Here is a 23,396-nt window from a genome sequence, read left to right as displayed (position 1 = left end):
CGGAGCACTAGGTAGGGTAAACAGTGAACAGACCGAGTGGGCTATCATCATGATCATTCCCCAGGATGTGCTTTGCAAACTCATCTCTTCCATGGGCAGGACTTTTCCTCTGTACCGATAACTGAGATGACTACAATCACCAAGTGTTCTCTCCACTACATTTTGGCTCAATACCTTGTACGGTTCCCCGTAAATATGCATTTTCCTACCTCACACAAATCTGGCTTTACGTTTCTTTTTTTGAAGAGTATATTTATTACAGAGACGTTTGATGACTCACTTTCTGAAAAGTCCTATTTTCAGACTTATAACTGTTTATGTAATAATTGCTGGTTTTAGATATAATGTTAGTTGAAAGTAGACATGTGCTCTGAAATTCTTTGAAATAATGTTTTTACTACATTACACAGGTGAAAAATACGATATTTTCTTACAGTCCGCAATTATTTTGGAAATAAGTTGACTTCGAACGTCTTTCTTTCAGATGTCACAGCACAATTGTTTCCTTGAACTCATGAGGTCCCTTTTCTCCTGGTGGGTTACATACATTGCAAGCTTATTACTGATGATTGTTAGTGGCAGCTAATTGAAGTGGACATAAAATGTCAAGTGACATGTTTTTCTATATTTCAAATGGAAACAGTTTCTAAATGACTGTTTGTGCCTGTATAGGAGTGAGACGAAGGCAAATCAACATCTTCTATGATGTGCCTCATGACTTATCTACTAGTCCAGTGTGGACAGGATACCTTTTGGAAAACAGACTTTTCAGCCTGTTTCCAGCACTGTTATCTAGATTCAAGAACAGAGCATGTGCCTCATTCAAGACTGAGTGAGTTGGGTTTCCAGTTATATCACGGTGTGTCAGCTTAATGTGGGAGGAAAGCCCAAAGCGATGCAGGTCTCAGACGTTTACCATTTCGGTGAAACCCAGGAGCATGTTTATGGTGCTGACAAACCTAGAAACATAATCGGGGTCAACTTGGATTCGAACCCACAATCATAGGTTTCTGACTGGCCCAAGGGACACTGCGAATTGCGGTGCCTTAGACAACTGGGCCACACGTGCCCCAATCATTCAAGACATTCTCATGTGAAAAATTCTGAAAATATGTCAGTGCAGAGACTTATGTAATAGGTCCTGCTGCCACACATTTGACCCATTGTATTGCTTTTTATGATTGTAAACCTCATCCTCTGTGTTTCAATATATTCTGCTAATTATTTATTGTGTGGATATCTACTGATTCCACAAATTAGTTCTGTACATACTGATTTCTGCGTTAACACGGGTCTCAACTAGCATGACTAGGAAATAAACTCGTAACAAGATGTGTTGGAATACATTTACCAAGTACTCATGTTATAATACTTACACAACTACTCATATGTCTTATGTGTTATTGAAGTAATTACAGTGGTTAACTTTCTAAAGTCAGACCATAGAGCTATTCAACATGCTACCTACTATTACAATATTCATGTCATTATGGGGTAATCTAGAGCTCTTGGTGTAGAATACCTCCTGGGTGCAATATTTTATATATCATATCCATAATTCGATATGTTTTTTGAGACATTTGGGACAATGTATCCCACTATTTCTATGAATTGTTGCAATAAACATGACCAAGTTCTTTGTCAATGCACCCAGGAATTGGTGGGCACTTATTCTACCTCCTAATCCCCAAAGACCAGACAGGATCAAGGAGTCACGTCCACCATTACAACAAGCAGCCTGCCTGTCTGTTGGTGTGCCCTACACTTTTAGTACTTATACGTCATCCCCAAGACATAAAGGAATTGGTCATGGTGACTATTCTTAGTTACAAAGATCATAAAAAAACTTTCCATGTGTGAATTCCTTTTTCATATGAACTTCTATTTGGTGAACTTTCTCAAGCATCGAATGGATGTCAGGGTCCATTATTTTAAAGGTAGGTTATTTGCATACTGCATCAAAAACTTTCCATTTAAAGATTTCCATTTCATATGACTTTTCAAGTTATAAATGTGAAATGGATGTTGGTGTCCATTATTTTAAAGGTAGGTTACCATAGCAATCCTCGCAGTAAACAGTGATGTCATCTGCAGTGGTCAAGTGATGACAACCATACTCTCACATACCACTCATATACCAACTGACACGCTATTCCAGCTGACCAGAGGTTTGCCACAACAACATCATGAATATAGAACCAAGGTAACTGATCATATTATCCTCCCAATCTTAATCCCCTTGTGCAACAAACATTGGTCCTATGGAATCAATACTACTTTGAAAGTCATCCGTTTTGCACTAATTAGATAAGCATGCACTACCAGGACACAATCTTATTTAAATCAATCCCGAATTTTCTGGAAGTGGGAGGGTGTTCTGGGACAAATTCAATATCAAGTATTTTACTGACATGCTTTATGCAGTTTGAATGGTATCTGGAAGTAAAATGGTGAATAATTCATTACTGTAATGGTTTTGTTGGCCCTGTGATAACACCACAAAGCAGGTCATCCAATAATCTTCATGAATACACATGAACATATCTCTCATCCTGATCAGGCAATGAATACATCTTAGAGTCAGCTACTGTATCCATAATAATACTCCTTGTCACACAATGACAAATTTGTTAAAAAACAACCTTATTGAACCACAAAAATGCATTGATTCAATGCAGACTGCCTTCCCATTCCATAGTTTGTTCACATATTTTTAATTATGCAAAAACTTATAATATAATTTTCTTAACTGTTGCAGACACATCTATTTTAGACTTTGATGTAAGATGGTCATAACAAAGTGTGCCACAACATACTGCTGGTGGACGAAGATCAGACTATGGTGGCCCTGTTGAAGGGCTGTCACACACTGGTATAACCATGACAACCACACATCACCCATCTTCCCGAGGCAAGGGGGTTAACTGACTAAAAGTCCAGTTTCCACCCTTGCCGAACTACGCTAGAATTTCCAGGCTCGGTCGTAGTGCTACGAGTGGCTAAATTGAGTAATGTCCCTCCAACTGACCAATCAGATTCTATCTCTCATATCACTTGCATTTGCTTCAAACAAAATGGTAGTGCCCCGTCAAAACAATCTGATCGATAATCAAGATCTATATTGTAATAAAACATGTGTTACCTCGCGAAGTGCATCAAATCACTTGAGCACCTCTTTCTAAACATGAAAAGATTTGCAAAACATCTGTTGACACCTTGTTGGCGGTACACAAGCACTGCAAATCCTGCAGTCGACCGAAATCTGCACATTGAAATCCATCTTGTTTACGAACTGGATGTCTAGTTCGTGACATGAATTTGATTTGACTGTGCATAGACTCAGTAGTCCAGCCAAAATGTAACTCAAGAATTTTAGCCTTGTTCGACAAGGTCAGTTATACCCTTGCCTCAGGAAGATGTCCATCACCACTAAAAAATTCTTAGGCCATGCATTTAATTTGTTTAGGTGTACAGATTTTGGTATACAGATTAGTCTGAGTCCATGATTTGACAGATTCCACTGAAGATCTTACTTGTACTTGAGCTTGTCGATGGCAACGGACATGTGTCTGGGCATTTCCGGGCAGGTGTAGAGGTTCCGGTCATCCTCCGGGATCAGATCCACGTCGTGGAAGATGAAGCAGGTGTAGTTGTGCTGCTTGATGGACTCAGCGTACCCGATGTTGAACAGCATGGCTCTGTTGAACTTCACATCCGATACCTGCACAGAAAAATTTCAGGTTTTTTTCAAAATAAGTTTCTAGTGTCATATTTGAACAATTAATTGGGTCATGTGACACTATAACTAGTATCATTTGTATACTCCCCAGGGAGCTGAGAATGCACACTGTTCTATTGACTGGCATACTATTGTTGTTTAAAAATAATACGCAAGTCAGTCCCATTATAATACTTAACCACTTAACAGAACACTCAGCTTTGGAATTCTTCGCAATGCACATGCCCACACTTTGCATGGATATACACTTGACCTCTAAATACTGGTAACACAGTGTGATGAGTTCTCTCCAAGGGTAAGTAGGGCTGGGACGGCTAACTCGGGTACTTGGGTCGGGTGGGGCCTGAGTAGGACCTTGGTACCCACATGACTACCTTGACCCGTGGTCAGTCACGTGACATACTGTTTAATGACATTAAAAATAAAACTCAACGGTTACACTACAAGTATAGCAAATGTTCACATTTCTTTCTTACTATGCAGGTGTAGCAGGGCGTGGAGTCATCCCACAGATGACATCCTTACCTTGTCAGCTTGCTGATGGGGTTAACCTCTTTGGTCATGTGGACAAGGCGTCCGACCTTTGATCAGAAGGTCACGGGACTCAGAAATTTTATGGCCGCTACACAGGCATTCGTTCTGAGTTTTATATGTTCGAGTAAGGACAAAGCGTCTATCAACTGCAGTGTATACATGACCAGATCGTTTTATACATGTATCTAAGTAGTTTTTGCAAGGGCTGCAGTAAAACAATACCAAACTCTTGAGACCTATAGCGGGTATCTGGGTAGGGCTGGGTAATAGGGTGTCGGGTACCCAGGGAGTAAATTTGGACTCGTCCCAGCCCTAGTGGTAAGTACACTTGATTTAGTCCTCCAGTACCCGTAACTGGAATAACATTCTATCATACAAAGAACCATCTTCTCCGAGAGTTGGTTATAAAACAACCTCATCCCATTAACAAACCATCTTCAAGTCCCCTGGCATAACACGATTGATTCAGTTAACAGAATATGGTTATTACATGTATATTGATTATTCTAATAACATACCAACTGCTGGGCAGGAGCACAGTCCTTTCCTGCTACCACGCCCCGCTCGAATAAGCGCCCACGGCAATATTTGCTAATATATTGGCTATTGAACAATCCCAATTAGCACCCCTTCCGATTGATCAATGTACACAAGACTTATTTATGCACCCTTAATTATGGGCAATTAAATTGTGGAAAAGTACATCGGTCGTATATATAAACATACTAGGCTGTCAGCATAAACCACAAACATTTTTTCTTTCAACCAAAATAATATTCTAATAAGAGCCCCCTATTTCTAATTTTGAGAGCGCCCTGGGCGCTTATTACGTCAAATACGGTATCTGTGTAGTGTTATATTGCCCACAGGGGCCCCGATATCGGATGCTATATTTTCAGTAAGCCCCACTGAGAAGTATCATTGCCTAGCTAATGTATGCCTATTGATCCATTGATATGATTGCTTGCAAAACTGCCTCAGTGGCTTGATGGCATGACGGGATTCTGATTGTAGAAGATGACTGTCCAGTGTAGATGAAGTCACAGACATTTTAATTGAATGTCATAAGAACAATGGGTTGCCTAAGTTCATGTATGTCACCCATTTTGTACTAATTGTTCTTATGAACGCAGACTAGTGTTAACACAACAATTAACACAAGCACATGTGACAACTACCTGTCCTTCACCAAGGAACTGCCCCAATAAATTAAGTCCCACAGATAATAGGGCTTCAACGATACACCTATGTCACGATACGATATGTATCTCGATACTTACATCATGATTTGATACGTATCTTGATACGCTACGATACTCATAGTGACAAGAGAAGACAAGAGATAAATGAACTAAACTTAGTTTATTAGAATTAAATGAAAGTGAATGAATGTTCTTGAGTCATAAAATATATACTGTAATGAGTATTTTAACTTAATGAATCATCTTGCATTTCTATGTAATGGCTTGAAAACACAAAAGTACCAGTCCTACATGGACAAGATAAGTACCAGTAACTTGCCATTTTCACAGTAAGTCCCCGGTGGCTTCTCTGGCAAAGGATGAGCGTCTGCTTTTTCCGACATGTTTGAGTTAGAGACCGCTCAGCCAATCAGAAAGCTTGCACTGGTACTGATATACAAAGATAGCATAGCCGCTGTATTTTTGAAGACGTACATTTGTGTAGTGAAAATTTTATTGTCCCTAGGTTTTTATGACTCGGTTCTGATTTGAAATTCATTTAAAACGTATCTGTGATAAAAGTTTATTAAAATCGTATCGTGCACTGTATAGTATGGAGTGAATCGCAATGCATCGGTGTCCCGGAATATCGTTTCAGCCCTACCACATAATCCTCAACTTCTACACAAGGAGACAAATTTGTTGTCAAAGATTAAACGGCAGAGATCTCAGCAGACTTTGACTAAACATTGACAAAACTTAAGTTTTATTTTATAGTTCCTAGCCTATTAAATACCCCTTCAACACAGATGCATTTTCCGTAAAAAGAATAATACCTTTTTAATTTCGGAATGCCCATGTTTATTTTGTGAATCCTTTTGTGCATTAATTTCGTACAAATATTCAGCATTTTGTATTTGGGTGAAAGTACATCTGTCACAGGCTTCATATTATAACTATTGCCAGAAGATTATATACTTGTTGTTGGAGGATATTCTTTTAATGTGTGCCTTAAAATACAAGGAACTTTTAACCCTGGAGTCAACATACACTGGTTCCACGGTTTTCACGGTTTTCACATCATAATACTTTATCTGACCAATCAGCTGTGTGGATCACTACATGTGCATTCATCAAAAGGTCATTTCCCTTGACCCGTAGACCCTTTTGGGTAATATGGTGAGATATTTTCACTTCGAGAGATAGGTAAGGCAACCTGTACCATATACTGGAATAATGTTCATTAATCCAAACAACTATCTACTCCAGGTAGGTTATACATATATTGACAAACTTAACTTCATGACAAAGACGCTATACAAAGTAGACACAATTTATGGATAACAACTCTTTATTTACTGTAAAGGCTACATTTTCTTATAGATCCTTATACCATTGTCAATCTATACCGAAACCTTGCCTTTTCAGTCAAAAATGAAGTTGTTATCAATAAATTGTGTCTACATCAGAGCTCCAGATAAGCTTTTGGTGTTGTGGGTATTTTACCCATCCATTCTAAACTCATTGGGTATCAGTAATTCTATCTGGGTATGCAAATTTACCCACTAGTTTTTACACATGTGGGTATTTAAGTTAAATATTTAAAAAAAACTATTCATCTAGTCCCTGCAAACTGATGTCGAGCTTTATAGGACTCAAAAATACCACGATACTTCCACAAGAAAATGTCATGGCAAATGATCATCATTTAACTGTCATCATGGAGTTTGGCAAGGTTGATGGAATGCCTGTTTATAATTTCAAAATAAGTTGCTCATTTGCTAAACGAATATGCAGGGTATTTTGATGATAGGCACAAGTTTTATTTTTGTAGCGTATCTGTAATGTTCGTTGCATATTTTTATACGCTTGGATTTTATTTTACTGCATATTTGTGCATTTCTGATGCGTATTTTATGCAGATACGCAGCTTATCTGGAGCTCTGGTCTACATTATCATCCGTCAACTTCTTAGTAATGCCTATCATACAATTCAAGGACGCTAGAGTCGAGAGACTGGCTCAGCAGGAAGTGATGGATGACCTCCGTCAACTTCAAATTACAGAATGTACAGTGTGTCATACTTAGGATTTGTACTTACTGGTTCCACGACAAAGATGCCATAGTCGAGTTCCTGCCTCTGCAGGAAGTGATGGATGTTGGTCATGAAGATCTTGAGGTGGGATGGCCTGTCCCGGAATGGGATGATGATGGCGACATGGTGCCGAGCCGTGCAAGTGTCAGGCCACCACCGACCTCCAGCCTTTACAGCAGAATTCATGGCCTCAATATTTCTATTGCTGTACACATTCTTGTCAACTTTCACTGGACCCTCTGAAGAAGAAGATAAAGAGTAAAATTCTCCACATAAAAGAAATTACTGGCGTATTCATAAACATAGATGCATGGACTCTTATTTGAACCTAAACATAATCGAATAGACGACTTTGTATAAATAATTGTTGCTATTCCAAAGTGAACAAATGTCATTGTATGATGATGGAGAATTCATGCCTAAGCCTATACATGATATATAATCAATGAATGCACATCGCATTGAACTCAACATTACTTTGTTTTTAGCAGAGATTTCTTAGGAATATGTAAAGGGTTTTGTCGCTTTTCTACAATGGTCCTCAAAACTAAAGCACTATGACATCTCTTCATATGGCATATCATCACCGACAACATGTTTTTTACTTGGCCAATTAGGTGAGGTGAGGTGAGGTGAGGTGAGGTGAGGTGAGGTGAGGTGAGGTGAGGTGAGGTGAAATGGTTTAACGTTTGTGTTTGTGTGCGTGCAATACAAAATGTAACAAATGTTATGTTTGGGATAACACTTTCTTAGTAAAGTACAGATTGTAGTACTTGTTTGGGTTGAGTCCCATCCGGGATTTGAACCCACACTGCCATATAGAAAGTGGTCAAAAGTAACAAATGTTATATTTGTCAGAGGGGTACACTAAGTATGTGATCTAGACTACCAGTTGTAGGACATTCATTTTGTTGAAGCCTCAGTGGCTGAGTGGGTTAGATCGCTGACTTTGTGTGATGGCGATTAGGTTCCTCACTATAAGAATGTGGGTTTGAATTCCCGGGTGTGATTCAACCACAATAAGTACTAGAATCTGTACTTTATAAGAAAGTGTTATCCCAAAAATAACATTTGTTACATTTGACCACATTCTAAACGGCATTGTGGGATCTTAGACAGCAATATAGTTGGTGATTCCTAGAGGAATATTTAACAGACAGCACAACAGTGTGATTCAGGGAAAAATGTTTCAGCTAACACATGATGTGCACATGTCTTCCTGTACCCTATCATTCCTCCAATGTCTGTCACATGCTGCCACTATATCAAAGGTTAAATCAATTGCTCTAATAGAGTTGTGGCCAGTCTTACTCGGGGCTTTTATGGGTCATAATACTGACCAAATGTGGGAACGCCCAGTATTTCCTTTCTGCATGGAAATACAGAACTTCTACAATATGATCTCAGGATTTGTATCTGCCCACCTTAACAAAACATTCTTTTTGTGATATCCTACATATTTATTGTGCCAAGAATTTTACTTTGTGTTCCCTTTATGCTTTTTACTTTTTCATATTTTATAAATTATGAAATGTGAATATTATGTTTGTCCACAAAAGAAATTCGGACACAGACAATAATCAAGGTTGAAACGAATAATTATTGCCTCCATTACTGTAAATGATATACATGATATATAATGCAAACTTTCAAATGATTAATTCAGCCATGTGTATTATACACACAAAATACACTAATGACACTCAAATACAGGACTTTCGAACCCTGCACTCATTATCAAGCCTGATTAGGTTAGGAGTGCAAAAAGTTGGCCCTAAAATATGGCATATCGAACCCAGCGCGCACTGTGGGGCAGGACAAAGTAAGGCCCTACATCAGAGTGAGTGAGTGAGTGAGTGAGGTGGGGGACACCAGAAATAGGCTTCACACATTGTACCCATGTCCGGAATCGAACCTGGGTCCTCGGCGTGACAAGTGAACGTTCTAACCACTAGGCTACCCGACCGCCGCCTAGAGGGCAAGAAAGTCAGCACTAAGATACAGGAATTTTTAACCCTGCACTGACTATGGGGCACAAGAATGTAAGAACTTACCTAGGTTAGAGGGGATGAGGGGACACAGAGGCAGCCTGGGCTTATCACCTGAAGAATCTCTGTTAGGTCTTCCTGTCAACAAATGCCGGAGACTGTTTCCAGAAATATTAGTCTTCTGTTTCATCAGGAAGCCCCTCAAATACATTGACATCCCTGATGTAGAATTGAAGTGGATCATGAAGTTGAAGGCAAACTCAAACACCAAAAGACATGCCAGGACTGATGCCACGATCATGAATCTACTGACGAAGAAGGAGCGTATGTAGGGCAGTGTAGCTCTAATTACTGCCATTGGTGAGATCCTCATCCTCTTGCTTGTGGGGAGCATTATGCAAGGCAGTGGTGCAGATTACTGGATGGACTGTTTCCGCCTCTTCATGTTTACAGATCTATATCAGGTCTGTGAGAGTTGTTCACCTCCTGTCTGAAAACAAAAAAGAACAGCATCACCTTATGTCTCATTATCAATGAAAACATAGACCTGTATAAACGGTCATCGAGATTTATTGTCTTGATTTATCAGTAATGACAATTGATATGTTAATCAATCTAAATTTGATCCATGTCATACGTTGCTCCAGTATGAACAAGTTCAAGATAGACTTCATGAAGCATCAAAAGACCCATATTGAACATCGCTTCAAGGACTCAGCCGACAGTGAGTGAATGTAGTTTTACAACACTTTAAGCACTATTCCATGGGCTTCACACATTGTATCTATGTAAGGAATCAAACCCGGTCCTTCAGCGTGACGACCGAAACGCTACCCCACCACTCTCCTCGGCTGGTCTCATACCGTATTCAACGTAATAAGCGTCCAGGGCGCTCTCAAAATTAGAAATAGGGGGCGCTTATTGGAATATTATTTTGAGTTCAAAGATCGTAAATTTCGTGGTTTATGCTAACAGCCTGAAATGTTTACATACGACAGATATATTTTTCAAGTATTTAATTGCCCATAATTAAGGGTGATATAACACACGAGTGTGTATTATACACGAATAAATAAGTCTTGTGTACATTGATCAATCGGAAGGGGTGCTGATTGGGATTGTTCACTAGCCAATATATTAGCAAATATCACCCTGGGCGCTTATTGGAGCGGGGCGCTTATCACGTCGAATACGGTAAATGAATTTCTAAGTCCTTGAAATGTTATGTGCACACCATTTAAACAAATGTGGATACAGAACATTGAAGTAAAAGACAAAGACCAGCTATCTAAAAATTGTATTTGCTCCATTAACCAGGATTAACTATCAGTGAACAACAAGGCTGACCAAGAACTTTCCTGTGGAAAGATACAGAGAGAGAACATTTTCAATGTATAATCTTTCAGATTCTGATTAATGATTGCTCATTAATCAATCTCTTTTTTAAACTACAACTTCAAAGCCATATTATTCTGTGTAGCACAGTGCTATACATATACTCATTCAGTCTCATAATCATGATAAGAGCCTCTCCCTGAAATTCTGTGGACAGATTACTGGTACACTTTTATTTCATTTCACAAGTGACAGCCAGTAGTTCTCACCAGGCAATGCCAATATACGCTATTTGCCCTCTTCCAGTAATGGTATGGATTTGGGTAGGAGAGATGAATACTTCCTTAATTGCTTGGGACTGGCTGGAGCATTAACATGATAAAGCTCTCATTCATACACTGTGCGTCATGAAATCATTTCTACATTTGTCATATTTATCCTAAACTGCTTATGAATCAGAACAATAAACGATCATAACACCTACAAAGCTAACAGAAAAAAACAATATATTTTCCTTTCTTTTATAAATGATAATGACAATAATGGTCATCTGCACTGCTGGCAGACATAGCAGGAGATCATTATGATATCGATAAATAACTGTCAATGTCCAGAGCATCTTTCTGCCTAAAGGCAACAGCACTCTGACATAACAGTAGCCACACAATTTTCTTTCATCTCTCTGTCTGAATAATGCTCACTGTTAATGTCATGGGATGCAATAGTATGGCTGTTAGAATTATTGAAAGTAAATCAATTGCAGCAGGCATGATTTAATTGACATTTCTATTCTGTTAAGAAATACAACCTAAGGTTCAGACTGGCCAGGTCCACATCAATTTCTGCCCTTAATCGTGTTGTTTGGTTTCATAGGTTGCCTTATGTGTAGTTTACCCTTTGTGGAGGTTCCCCTATGTGTAGGTTACCCTTTGTGGAGGTTCCCCTATGTGGTTCCACTATGAGCAGGTTCCTCTATGTGGGGGTTCCCCTATGTGGAGGTTACCCTTTGTGAAGGTTTCCCTATGGGTAGGTTCGCCTCTGTGTAGGTTCCCCTATGTGGGTGTTCTCCTATGTGGTGGTTATCCTTTATAGAGGTTCCCCAATGTGGTTTCCCTATGGGTAGGTTACCCTATGTGGAGGTTCCCTGCTGTTGAAGTTTCCCTATGTGGAGGTTCCCCTATGCGGGGGTTTCACTCTGTGGAGGTTCCCCTCTGTGGTGGTTCCCCTATGTGGAAGTTACCCTTTGAGTAGGTTCCCCTCTGTGGAGGTTCCCGTATGTGGAGGTTCCAGTATGTGGAGGCTCCCCCATGTGGCGTTCCTGTACGTTCCCTAAAGTGACAGTTCCCCTATACAGAGAGGTAGGCACTGATATAACAGTGAGATCATCTAGTAGATAGGTACACACATTCAGGTGTCAATAGTTTGTCTACGGTCCACAACATTGCACAGCTTTCTTTTATGTCAATGCAGCTAACTGTACCCATAACCAGCTTCTTCTCTAGAGACCCATGAAGATCCAGGCTAGAATAGGTCTTCAGCAACTCATGCTTGCAGTAAGAGCGACTAACCGGATCGGGTGGTCAGGCTCGCTGACTTGGATGATGTATGTCATTGTATCCCAATTGCTCAGATCGATAGTCATGATGTCAGGCACTGGATTGTCTGGTACATATATATAGGAGGAATATTGCTGAGTGCAACAAACACACAAAATTTCTTACAACAGATCAGGCCAGCTTGATATGACTTCAATGCGTATTGAGATAAAAGTGAAGTCACATCCCACAATTCCCTTTCACATGCTGTACATCATAGCCAATAGAGGAAGTCAGCATCATGGCGTCCCATCATGTTAACCGTCACTTGTGTAGACAACACAAAAACACAGAATGTGAAAAATGGAAGTTTTTTTAAATTTCAATTCTAAAAAAAAATCTTTAGAAAGGTCGTCATGCCTTTAATTGGGCCCATCTTCAGTAAACTTTAAATTTTACCAGGAAAGAGCGAGTGTACAGTTTAATGCAGCTTATTTCAGTTTAATGTGTGAGAAAGCCCGAGTGGTGCAGATGTTAGATGTTTAAGACTTTGGCGAAACCAATGATCACGAGACTTGTGCTGACAAATCTAGTAACATAATCAGGGTGACGTGAGATTCGAACCCATGGTCCTAGGTTTCTGACCCTAAGGTGCGCAACTCTGCACAATGAATTGCAACAACTTAGACGACCAACCATGACCCCTTTCCAGGAAAGAGGAGAGTCTTGCGTTTTGTGCTACCTAAATGTCAACAATATGATAAACAATGATAAACCTATTCAGGTACTTTCACCTCTGAGTGTATGCGTGTCTGAGCAAAAGAGTGTAGGCAGACCTCAAAGTTGAGACTAAAATGGTCGCCAATGCAACCTAAATTTCAAATTGTCTACTGTCTAAAATTCAGAGGTAGCCAAATGTTTACCTCAAAAAAAATCTTGTGGCTACTAAATTCTATTGCTACACATATGTAGACACAAACATAAACATGTCTGCTACTAATTGTACTCACAAATACTTCCTCCAAAAGTCAACAATGAACCAAAATACATAAATAATGTAAGTAGTATTATATTTTAGTTGATAGTTTATTGGATAAGCAAGTATATACCTATATAATCTAGTAACATAAAATGCATCATTGTTCGAATCACAAATAACAAAAATCAAGTACAGTTTCCACTAATATACAATAGTAGTTATTTGATAAAAGATAATTTCAAATGCTTTTGGCTACCTGCACTATTGGCTCAACTTCTAAAATTTTACCACTGGCGACCTGGACAAAAATACTTGTAGCCATATTTGGTAAAAATTTAAACTTTGAGACCTGGTAGGAGAGGTAGAATGTATGAGCATAGGAGTGAAGGACTGTATGAGACATATAATACTACTATGCTATTGATTTAATGGCTTCAAATACATAAACTCCAGAAACTGCTTGATTGATAAGGCTGTTGCAGACTGTGACAAAACAAATTAGCTGTATAACGTGAATTTCTCCCAACTGAACACAAAACTTTGTATTGTAGGCTGTGCCACTTTTAAGAAATAGGTATCACTATGTTTGTTTTGCTTTTATCTGAGTCTGATGATGATGATATGACATATTTACCGTAATAACTGACCCTGACTCTAGGAAAATTGACACAGTAATAACAACAACTCTCTATTTTGTTACACCACAAAAATGCTTGGGAGTCATGATGATGCTCTGAATTTTAAAGCATGAGCGAGGGAACATATGTAAATTTATATTTCTTCTTTTCACAATTTCAATTTGTAGGATCAGTACCGGTATGTAAAAAAAACAACGTGAAAAAAACATACAAGTCTCACATTAAATATCTCATTATACATTTAAATCTAACAAAACACTCCAACATGTTTCATCAAGTTAACCTCATAATGACTCCACATTAGAGCTTCAGATAAGCAGTGTATTTTGCGTAAAATACCCCCCCCAAAAAAAAAAAGAAAAAAGAAAAGAATATTCATAACCCAGTTACTTTCAATTAGCATACAGAAACACATGCATTAAATGAAAAACTCAAATGTATAAACACATCACCCGTAAATACCCAATGAAGCTTTTTCAGCATACGTACAACAGAGCTAATTTCCGATACACAATTACGAGCTAATTTACCTTCTGAGTTATATACATCTGAAACATTATATCATATTTTTAAAATCTTAAAATGTTCACTGATTTGGGAAAAACCCAATAGAGTGATGAATATATGAGTGAAAACATATTGGTTACCCAATGAAAATGTAATAACCTAATGAAAATTGAAACCTTCGAGTAAAAGCTGAATTGCTCAAAACATTATCTGGAGCTCTGCAGAACCAGAATCAAAACACAAGCATGAAACATAACTCACATTTCACAGCAGACACAACAATTTGAATTTCAACAGAAGTCAACTTCTCTCATTCAGCCTAAATCCCTACCTTGACACAGTTTTTCTTATATTTTACACACTATGTACACAAAGCTGTTTTTCACATTCCAGTTGAAGTCTGTCTGTTGCAAACAACAGAATCAAAGCAACAACCACAATAACAACAAATGTTTATGAACATTATACATGTTATACAGGAACTGACCATCAGCCATAACCGCTATGACCATAACGGACATGGTCGTACAAGCTAGCCTACCTTAGTGACCGGCCTGACCAAGTTCTGGTGTTCACAGTGCCCTACTTGCTCACATCGCCTCAGCCATGTTTGTCCTGTCAACAGCTATCTCATCCCTCCCGATAAATGCCTTGTTGATCGTGCGCCTTAAAGCCAACAATCGTCTTAAATGCTTCATACCCACTATGGATGGCTAAAGATCAACAAACATTTCCTGATTAGATGGGATGTGCCTTGTTTGTTATCTATCGCTCCTCGGACTGCAATAAACATCTGGCTTATGGCCAATGAATTAAATTTCATAACAGACTTCAAGAGCTGTCATGTATTCCTGACAGCACATGACATGCATTTAATTCTTACAATAGTTACCTTGTTAAAACACATGATCAATACTTCCATTGCTAACAGTTGTAATTTCTAGGTATGCCATTTTTTAAAGAATTGAAATAATAAACATCTTTATCACTTCTTTTATATAAATAGAATATTTACACCACTTTTCGTGTTCGTGTAACCATCTGCATTCCACAAACATAAAATATAAAACAGAACATAAATTGTGTTCAGCTGTCAGAACTGCGAGCAATGCGAAGGTGAAACTGTCTATCTGAGTCCGCCAACAGTTCGGCATTGTTACGCAGCTGATAAGTAGTGGGAAGATACAAAACTCATCTACCTTCACCTCAGAATCCATTAATTCAAAGAAGCACAAAACTATTTGCTCCTCACTGCCTTTCCATGTTTAATGATTGTAAATGAAATGTGAAATCACAGCTTTTCTCCATATTTTGGCAGTATGACATGTGAATACATGTACTTCATAAACAAATTATTTACTATTGTTAGGGTCCATTTTGGCTTGATCAATTAGCTCTATATTAAAGATGTCTGGTGGCTCGGCTTTGTGTTTATGGCACAACTCCAACGTCCATGAATTGGGAATCCATTAATGACATATATTCTGCTAGTCTATAAGCTTTATGATGCAATGAAGCCAAGAATTTCAGACAAGACGTCAAATTGCTAAATATACAGTGTGATATCCTATACAATTAGTGAATTGTCAAACACTTTATGTAAGGCTGCACATGGCTCAATGCAAGAGTGAACGAGAGCATCGAACATTGTTCTAATGTATCACCGTATTGTACGGCCCGTCAAGAGCCGGGGTAGAATAGGTCTTGAGCAACCCATGCTTGCCTTATAAGGTGACTATGCTTGTCATAAGAGGCGATTAAACGGGATCATGGGGTCAGGCTCGCTGACTTAGTTGATGCATGTCATCCATCCCAATTGCGTGGTTCGATGCTCATGTTGTCAATCAGTGGCTTGTCTGGTCCGGGCTCAATTATCTATAGACCACCGTCATATAGCTGGAATTTTGCTGAGTGCGGTGTTAAACAAACAAACAAAGACTGTATTGTAACCAAGTTGTGAGATGTCATAGCACTGTATGACGTCATCAAGGGAAAAAACCCACATTAGCTGCACATTAGAAATACAGGAACATAAACTAAATGTGCACGTTTTTATCCATTTGCCTGAATATGTGCACACTTGCATATAGACCTTTTCTCATAGATTAAGGTATTATCAATATGATCTTCACATAAATAAAAAGCTAAATACTATTTATTATATACTTGTGCAAGACTGTCAGTGAGTGATTTCCCTATATGCCTCTATAATAAAGAGTGAATTTGGCATGGTAGTTAACAAGGACACTATGTGCAAAAAACTGTGTCAAAAAAGGGCTTAATTTGAGATTGGGTAGCCACAACTGCTAGTATATACACATTATAGGTGTGACTCTCCACTGGGAACACATGATGAAAGGCTTTTTAACTCTAAATAATAAGATGATAAAACTTTATACTTATGGAAGAATCTATTCAAAGACATAAACTGTATTCGACGTAATAAGTGCCCCGCGCTGATAAGCGCCCACTGCGATATTTGCTAATATATTTGCTAGTGAACAATCCCAATTAGCACCCTTCCGATTGATCAATGTACACAAGACTTATATATTTGTGTAATAAACACTCGTGTGTTACATGCACCCTTAACCTTAAGATTTAGAAACATTATTATATGGTCATCGACATCTTAGTAAAAAAAATAATTATCTTGCAAGGAGTTCATAAATAATTGACAGAATCAATCAGGTTTTCATATTAATTAATATATTCAATTTACTAAATCAAGTTCATCAAGTGGTGAAACATTAAATAGCATCCCTGTATATTGTTCTAACTACTTGATTGTTGTATTTGTATGTTCATGATTGATGCATGAAATACTTTACATAAATATGTACTTATATGTTATCATATCACTGTTATACATAAATTCTTAATATCTGTCTCTTAATACAACAATGTCTGTTGGGAGAGGGCATGCAAGTGATCCACTTCGAGATCCTTGTGTACTTTTGAGACAATAAAATATTGTTTAACCCAAAACAAACAAACATTATTAAATGTCATTGATGAATTATTTCTAAGAACAAATATTTGTTAAAATCCTGTGGTCACAAACAAAACAATGGGTCAGTTAGGCCACACTTTTAATTAATGTTCCGTTTAGGGCTTTCTGTGACCAAATTCATTTGTGTTTGTCAAAAGAAAAAATGTATTATATATATTTGGCATGTTGTTGGGGTTGGTCAATGTAAAAAATGCTAATACCGTTTAAAGTGGAGGATATTTAAAATTTTGTATTCAAAGATTGCAGAAACCAGAGACTACATACACAGCATGTATTATGCATTTTATCAACAATAAATTGAAAAGTTCATAGTTGCTTTAGTCTTGTATGATTTTTCGTAGTCAGATCTTTTTTTTATCAAACGGATTAAAGATGGGTGATCAGGTAAGTAGAAATAAATCAGAGCTTTTTTCTCTTTTTTTTTCTGATACTGGTTATTAGCTGTTCTTCTAGCTTGATTTTCATTGACAATGGCATGGTCAAGGAATTAATTCAAACATTATGCTATTTTTTAGGGCTGGGACGAGTCTAAATTTACGACCCAGGTACCCGCCACCCTATTGCCCAGCACTATCTGGGTACCCACTGTAGGTCTCAAGAGTTGGGAACAAAATGTCTGATTGCAAATTGTTTTACCGCAGCCCTCGCAAAAACTATTTAGATACATGTATCAAGCGATCAGATCATGTGTATACTGAAGTTGACTGAAGTTTTATCTTTACTTAAACATATACAAGTCAAAAGAAATGTGTGCATCGTCAGAAAGAAATTTGAACATAAGCGACTTGCAGTGTAGCCACTGAGCTATAGTGAGTTTTTGTCATTAAACAATATATCACGTGACTAGCCATGGGTTAACCCAGTCAGCAAGCTGACAAGGTAAGGATGTCATCTGTGGGATGACTCCACGCCTGCTACACCTGCATAGTGAGAAATAAATGTGAATATAGCTATACTTGTAGTGTAACCATTGAGTTTTATTGTTAATTTCATTAAACAGTATGTCACGTGACTGACCACAGGTCCGGGTAGTACTGTGGGTACCGGGTCCTATTCAGGACCCATCCGACCAGAGTACCCAAGTTACCCAGCCCAGCCCTATTATTTTCCTTATATTTTTGTGATGTTGGCTTTTGGCCCCAGTCAATTGATTTGTAACCCCAAAATAAAATAAAAATTTGCCTTACCTGTGCCTACTGAAACACAATTGGTAGGGGCCCTGTACCTGGTGAACATGTGTCTAATAAGGCTGAAGCAGGTACTCTACTAAACCATCTGGTGATTGTGACTCTCACTGATCTCAGGTGAATACAGAAAGGGAGAGAGATCACATGATTTAAATAAATCACAGTTTGCAAACACTTGTGGCAAGGGTGGAGCTCATAAAGTGCTTCTTTTGACAGGCCTTGTCTGTGTCTCTTGATACATCGCCTACTAAAATATCATTTAGACACAGAGATAGGCAAGTTTACATAAAAACACCATACTGGAACATCCCATACACTAAAGTTTCCGGGGATGCTCAGCTCTAGTGACTAACACTAAAGTACTCATGGAAATGAAAAAAAAACTGTTTTGCTGGATTTAATAATCGACACAAAGCATTACATAGATGTAAATACGAAATTTCAAAACAACTGGAAAAGTACTAGTCTGGATTTGCTAGTTTTATCTCCATGCTCAATACAAAATGTACTTTACAGGGGGTAATTTGTAGGCACTTTCAACATTCAAAAATAAAAGTCCAAATTGACATGGCAGAAACAGGCTATAGGCATTATGCAAATTAGCCTGGAAAAAAAGTTATACAACAACAATAAAAATAACAGCTATGATTATGTACATAATAATTATGGCATGTAAGTTGTTGTTTGAGAAGTGAATATGTTACTTTTACGTTCTGATATTTTGACGATGATTCACTATCCCACAATGCCACTCACAAATCACTAACCACTGACAAATCACATGCACGTGGATTTCAAGCACCTGTTTTCACCTGTCGTCAAGGTGTCATAGGTCATGGACATTCACCTTGATCTACTAACACCTGGTTATGCTCAGTTTTACAATAGTCTGTTTTGTTCACATTTTTACACACTTTTACGTGTAAAAAGACATAAAAACCTTTGATACGCTGTATTTGTGCCAAGGCCCAATTAGTACAAATTGAGTTGTTTGAATATCTATATATTTTGTATATTAACTGCATTTATTTTAAATCTGAGATAGAAAAAACATATTTTTTTTTCATTTCCATGAGTACTTTAGTGTTAGTCACTAGAGCTGAGCATCCCCGGAATCTTGTGATCTGAATTGAATCATGAAACGGACTGACGATACTACTGGTATCATGATACACAAGATCAAATAGTAAGAAATGGTTAAATCCCTTAATTACAGCTCTAAACCTCTTTCTTCACACATTTATCTAAAAAACAACAACAAAGAAAACCACAAGAAAAAACAGTTTTAAATGAAGAGATGGTTATGACATGTACAGTGGCTTCGTCCTCGGCCACAAGGTCCTTGTGTTCTGCCATGCTTACAGGTGGCCCTATGCTAACTTCTGTCATTATGGTAGGTACCTATTAGTTCCTGTTTCATTTATAGTGTATCGCGATCACACAAACTGACGATTCAAGTATCGTGTGTACCTAAGTATCGAGTCATCCCACAGATGACATCCTTACCTTGTCAGCTTGCTGACGGGGTTAACCCCTTTGGTCATGTGGACAAGGCGTCCGACCTCTGATCAGAAGGTCCGTGGTTCGAATCGCATCACAGGACTCGGAAATTTTATGGCCGCTACAATATCATAGGTATCGATGAATCGCTACAGTCCTAGCAGTAACAGATTATTTCCCATGGAACCAGGTCTGATCTGACTGAGATTCTAACACAACTCACAGATGAAGCTCTGAAGCTCAATTTGTTTTTACCACGCTTTGTCTGAAGAATGGAACATTTTAATCATTTGTCAATAATATAAGCATGATACAGACTGTAGCGGGGCAGTTGTGTTGAATATTTAATAAATAATATGACAGTTGATAATATTCATCATTCATATTTTGTATGCATATTTTGCATCTGGTAATATGGTCACTGATCCCTAAGAAAAACAAATTATTCTCCTTTCTGAACTATATGGGTCTAGGCCTATATCTGTGATAACCGGCCCATCAATTCCAAAGGCGTTGTGGCACTTGACCCATAAATACACCAATCAGTCTAAACCTCTGTCTGGTACGTTGAGTAAAAATAATTTCTTTGATTGCCATACTTTTCGTCAAAGTGGACAAAATGTGAGATTGGTAGACACAACTGCTAGAATACATGATATTGGAGGCGTGACCCTCTGCTAATATACCTGATTTGATTTAATGTTTTCATACCCAGCTTAGCCCATGGTGTGGATCAAAGCTCACCCAATCTTAGTCTATCAAACACTGTCTGTTCTGGCCCTCGCTGCCTTTGTGATCGGACAGCATCTGTATGCTGGGTTACAGACAGATCCATATTTGGCAGACACGACTGGTGCAAAATGTCCTGAAGAGTTTATGAGATTTTGGTTATACAGTAACACCTTATTTGTTGAGCCCCTTTACTCCAGAAACCTGTCTTTCAGGGCGATTGTTAGCCCTCCACCATGACTGTGGAATATATATATTATGAAATGAAAAACCAATCTTGATTATAAAAAAGTTAGCTCTATCAGCATTGGAATAAAATTAGAGTGGAGAATATTGTTGTCTTTTCATGTAATAGACTTTGTTAGTCTGGGCGAATATATATACTGACATTACTCCATTCTCATGATTTGTTAATATGGTCACTTTCACTGGAAAGATAACTGTCTGGATTAAAAGGGTTCCACTGTAACATGTACAACGTAAAAACTAAAAATATGTAAATCTATCACTTTTACCATGTTTTAAATGTTGACTATGACTTGATAATTTACACCCAATTCAACTAGGACATGTAGAAAGGCAATATTTTCCATAGTAATCAGATATTTCCAATGTTATAGATAGCAGTCATAATATGAAACATATTGCCTATTTGAACAATTTTGAAATTATATATGGCAATTGTAATTATCACACAAGAAAGATAAGAAATAAAATTCCATCTACAGAATCAGAAGCATACCCAGTACAAAAAAAATACTTGGATGTTCAGTTTTTAATTCTAAATTTGGAAAAGATAGCCAACATTTCCAGTCAATTATCATAAAGCTTCACAGTGCATTCTACAAAAAGTGATGCCTTATCAGCTGTTTATGCCACCCATGAAGCTAAAAGTAGAAACACCATAAAAAATAATATGTTTTGCTTAATTAGTTTTATATTCAATGGGTCAAGATAATTACCATGTATATTTCAAGAAAATGATATTCAACTTGAGTTAAAAACTGATAAAAATGTTGGTGATCTATCAAGTAAAAGCAAATAGCTTTTTCACATAATTTACATTTTGCATTCGGATGTATTTACATATAATCAAATATAGTCTAAAAACGAGCTAAAACTGTACCAATACATCGTGTATTTACCAATGTTAAAGTCATAACTAAAACCGTCTTCCCTTTTCCCTAACTTGTGGTGAAAAACTAAAAATAGAAATCAAAGATTTATTTGGTTGAGTACGGTAACGGCTACCAAACTCAGCCCAGAAGCTGTGGGTCAAAAAGTTACCAAAATACGCCAAGACTCACAATATGATTCACTCTAAATAGGTTGCTGCATCCATCAACCAAAATCTTACCTATGTAGAACAAAGATACGCTTTCAGCCACCATACTAACAATTCCATGATATATCAGTTCATATCGCCCCGACTTACCTTCAAGACAGGCGGAGACTACAAAGTTCCAAGTTACCGAAGTGATGAGATCTCTCACAGATTTGCTATCGTTGAACAAGATGTATTCGTTATGTTTGAAAAATTGACCGCATTCCTATTGCGACTGCGTTGTCAACTCAACATTGAGATTGTTCTTCTTTTAGTTCTTCGCAACATCATGTGGAATCTCGAGGCCCGTATTGGAACCAGCATTGTCCACATTTAGACAGGTTAGAGGTCAAATCGAAAGCGAGGCCCCTAAAGTCGTCTGCTCTATCCTCCGCTCGTTAGGTGGCATTCGCATCGACAGATGTGCGACTATTCAAGGTTTGTTCTCTGATTTGAGTTAGGGCGTTCTTAGTGAACCTAAAATGGTCTTATTAGCGAATATGGGTTGCTAATGTTACGGAAATGCACACGATATACACTCTATTTATATTTGTTTTGTTTGTTTGTTTAACGCCGCACTCAGCAATATTTCAGCTATATGAAGGCGGTCTATAAATAATCGAGTCAGGACCAGACAATCCACTGATTGACGTCATGAGCATCGTTCCATGTCATTGGGATACGATGACATGCATCAGAGACCATAAAATTGATATTATCTCCATGCATCAACCATGTCAGCGAGCATGACCACCCGATCCCGTTGGTTGCCTCTTACCACAAGCAAAGTCGCCTCCTTAGAATAAGACCTATTCTCGAGAGCTACAGATATTTGCGTAAAATATCCCCCCAAAATTTTCGAAACCCAATTATTTTCAATTAACTTACGTACAGAAACGCATGCATTAAATGAAAAACTCAACTGTTTGAAAACAGCACGCGTAAATACACAATGAAGTATTTTCAGCATGCGTACACCGGAGCTAATTTCCTAAACACAATTACGAGCTAATTTACTTTTCGAGTCAAGCCTATATTTAGAACCGTTATATACATCTAAAACATTATTTCATTTTTTTTAAAATCTCAAATTGCTTACTCATTTTCGGAAA

General features: G+C 38.0%; 1 protein-coding gene across 1 annotated transcript in view; it reads right to left on the bottom strand.

Moving 5' to 3' along the window:
• The window catches only part of LOC139474570 (beta-1,4-N-acetylgalactosaminyltransferase bre-4-like), a 36,437-nt gene extending 13,837 nt beyond the window's left edge, over window positions 1–22,600 (bottom strand). The window contains exons 1-4 of the mRNA XM_071257634.1: window positions 22,396–22,600; window positions 9,604–10,027; window positions 7,556–7,788; window positions 3,534–3,721 (exon numbers count right to left, since the gene is read on the bottom strand). Coding sequence (XP_071113735.1) covers window positions 3,534–3,721; window positions 7,556–7,788; window positions 9,604–9,931 — 749 coding nt within the window. The 5' untranslated portion in view covers window positions 9,932–10,027; window positions 22,396–22,600. The remainder of the gene's footprint in view (window positions 1–3,533; window positions 3,722–7,555; window positions 7,789–9,603; window positions 10,028–22,395) is intronic.
• Window positions 22,601–23,396: the final 796 nt, after the last annotated feature.

Source organism: Haliotis cracherodii, unplaced genomic scaffold, assembly GCF_022045235.1.
Source record: "Haliotis cracherodii isolate W230 unplaced genomic scaffold, xgHalCrac1.p SCAF_3, whole genome shotgun sequence".
Classification (NCBI taxonomy): domain Eukaryota; kingdom Metazoa; phylum Mollusca; class Gastropoda; order Lepetellida; family Haliotidae; genus Haliotis; species Haliotis cracherodii.
Note: the sequence above shows the minus strand (reverse complement) of the source record. Positions and strands in the feature narration are given on the sequence as shown.